The sequence below is a fragment of the Fukomys damarensis genome, unplaced genomic scaffold, assembly GCF_012274545.1.
Source record: "Fukomys damarensis isolate Sample0158 unplaced genomic scaffold, DMR_v1.0_HiC HiC_scaffold_36, whole genome shotgun sequence".
Lineage (NCBI taxonomy): Eukaryota > Metazoa > Chordata > Mammalia > Rodentia > Bathyergidae > Fukomys > Fukomys damarensis.
The window spans coordinates 45,579,923-45,581,125 of NW_022900948.1; the positions used below are offsets into that span (position 1 = coordinate 45,579,923).

The 1,203-nt window shown below is 65.6% G+C and overlaps 1 protein-coding gene across 1 annotated transcript in view; it reads left to right on the plus strand.

Annotated features, from left to right (window-relative positions):
- Positions 1-1,203, plus strand: part of Prrt1b (proline rich transmembrane protein 1B) — a 6,152-nt gene that overhangs the window by 3,580 nt on the left and 1,369 nt on the right. Inside the window, exons 5-6 of the mRNA XM_033758998.1 lie at positions 4-199; positions 582-710. Coding sequence (XP_033614889.1) covers positions 4-199; positions 582-710 — 325 coding nt within the window. The remainder of the gene's footprint in view (positions 1-3; positions 200-581; positions 711-1,203) is intronic.

A 1,203-nucleotide genomic window follows, 5' to 3' on the forward strand; every position in this document is an offset into this window, starting at 1 on the left:
GCCTAAAGCCACCGGCAATGTCCCGCACATCGGCTTCGCGACGGAACCCCCGCCCTACGCACCCCCTGACCCCAAGGCGGCGCCCGCGCTCTTCTCTCCCTTCCCACCCCCGGTGCTGCTGCCGCCCACACCTACTGCGCTCTTCCCTCCTGGCCCACTCTTCCCGCCAGCTGTGCCCGGCGCCTACACCTTCCCTGCGGTAAGCGGCTCGGGTTCTGAGGGATGAATAGGAGTTCGGAAAGGAGAAGGAGGGGCGCTCCAAAGAGAGGGCATAGGGCATCCGACCCTGGGGGTGGTACGGATTTGGCTATGTGGGAGGAAGAAGGCAGGACCCATGGTGAGGGCTCAGAGACCTTGGGCTGGAGGTGATGGTTGATCGGGTGCGCCTGTGGTCTCAGACCTCGAAGAGGCTCAGGCAGGAGGATCCCAAGTTGGAACCCAGCTTGGGCAATGGAACAATTCAGCCTGGCAGGAAGGAATGAAAGGAGGGGTATAGAAAGAAGGGAAGAACAGAAAGACAGACAGACTGGTGGAGGTCGCAGGCCCCTGCGGGGCAGGGCTGAGGGTCCTCCTGTGCACAGCACTGCAGCCCCGTGGCGCCCCCCGTGGAGCACAGGCTGCCGCCCAAGGACTACATGACTGAGTCCCTGCTGGTGACGCTCTTCTGCTGCCTGCTCACCGGTCTCATCGCTGTGGTCTACTCCCACGAGGTAGGCGGGTTCCCATGCAGAGGGGGCCCTGGGGCAGCGTCTGCGCCCATCCGCCCCTCGCCTGTCCAGCACCTCAGCCGTGCGCCACCTGCTCACCGCCCTGGCAGCATCCGTGCGCCCGTCATCCATCCCACCAGCGACCCGCCCGCCCGTCCACCCATCCGTCCATCGGTCCGTCCGTCCGTCCGCCGACCTGCTGACCCTCAGCCATCCCCCCACCTACTTACCCACGCTCCCCACCTCTGTCCACCCACCGCACGGTCCGTCCGTCCGTCCGCCGACCTGCTGACCCTCAGCCATCCCCCCACCTACTTACCCACGCTCCCCACCTCTGTCCACCCACCGCCCACTCACTTACCCACCACCCACCACCACCTGCCCGCCTGCCCTAACCCATCACGCACCACTTCCTCGTCCGGCCATCGCTGTATCATCCACACCGCTGTCCTTCCCCATGTCTCATCTCCACTCCTCCCTGCAGCCACCATCCCTC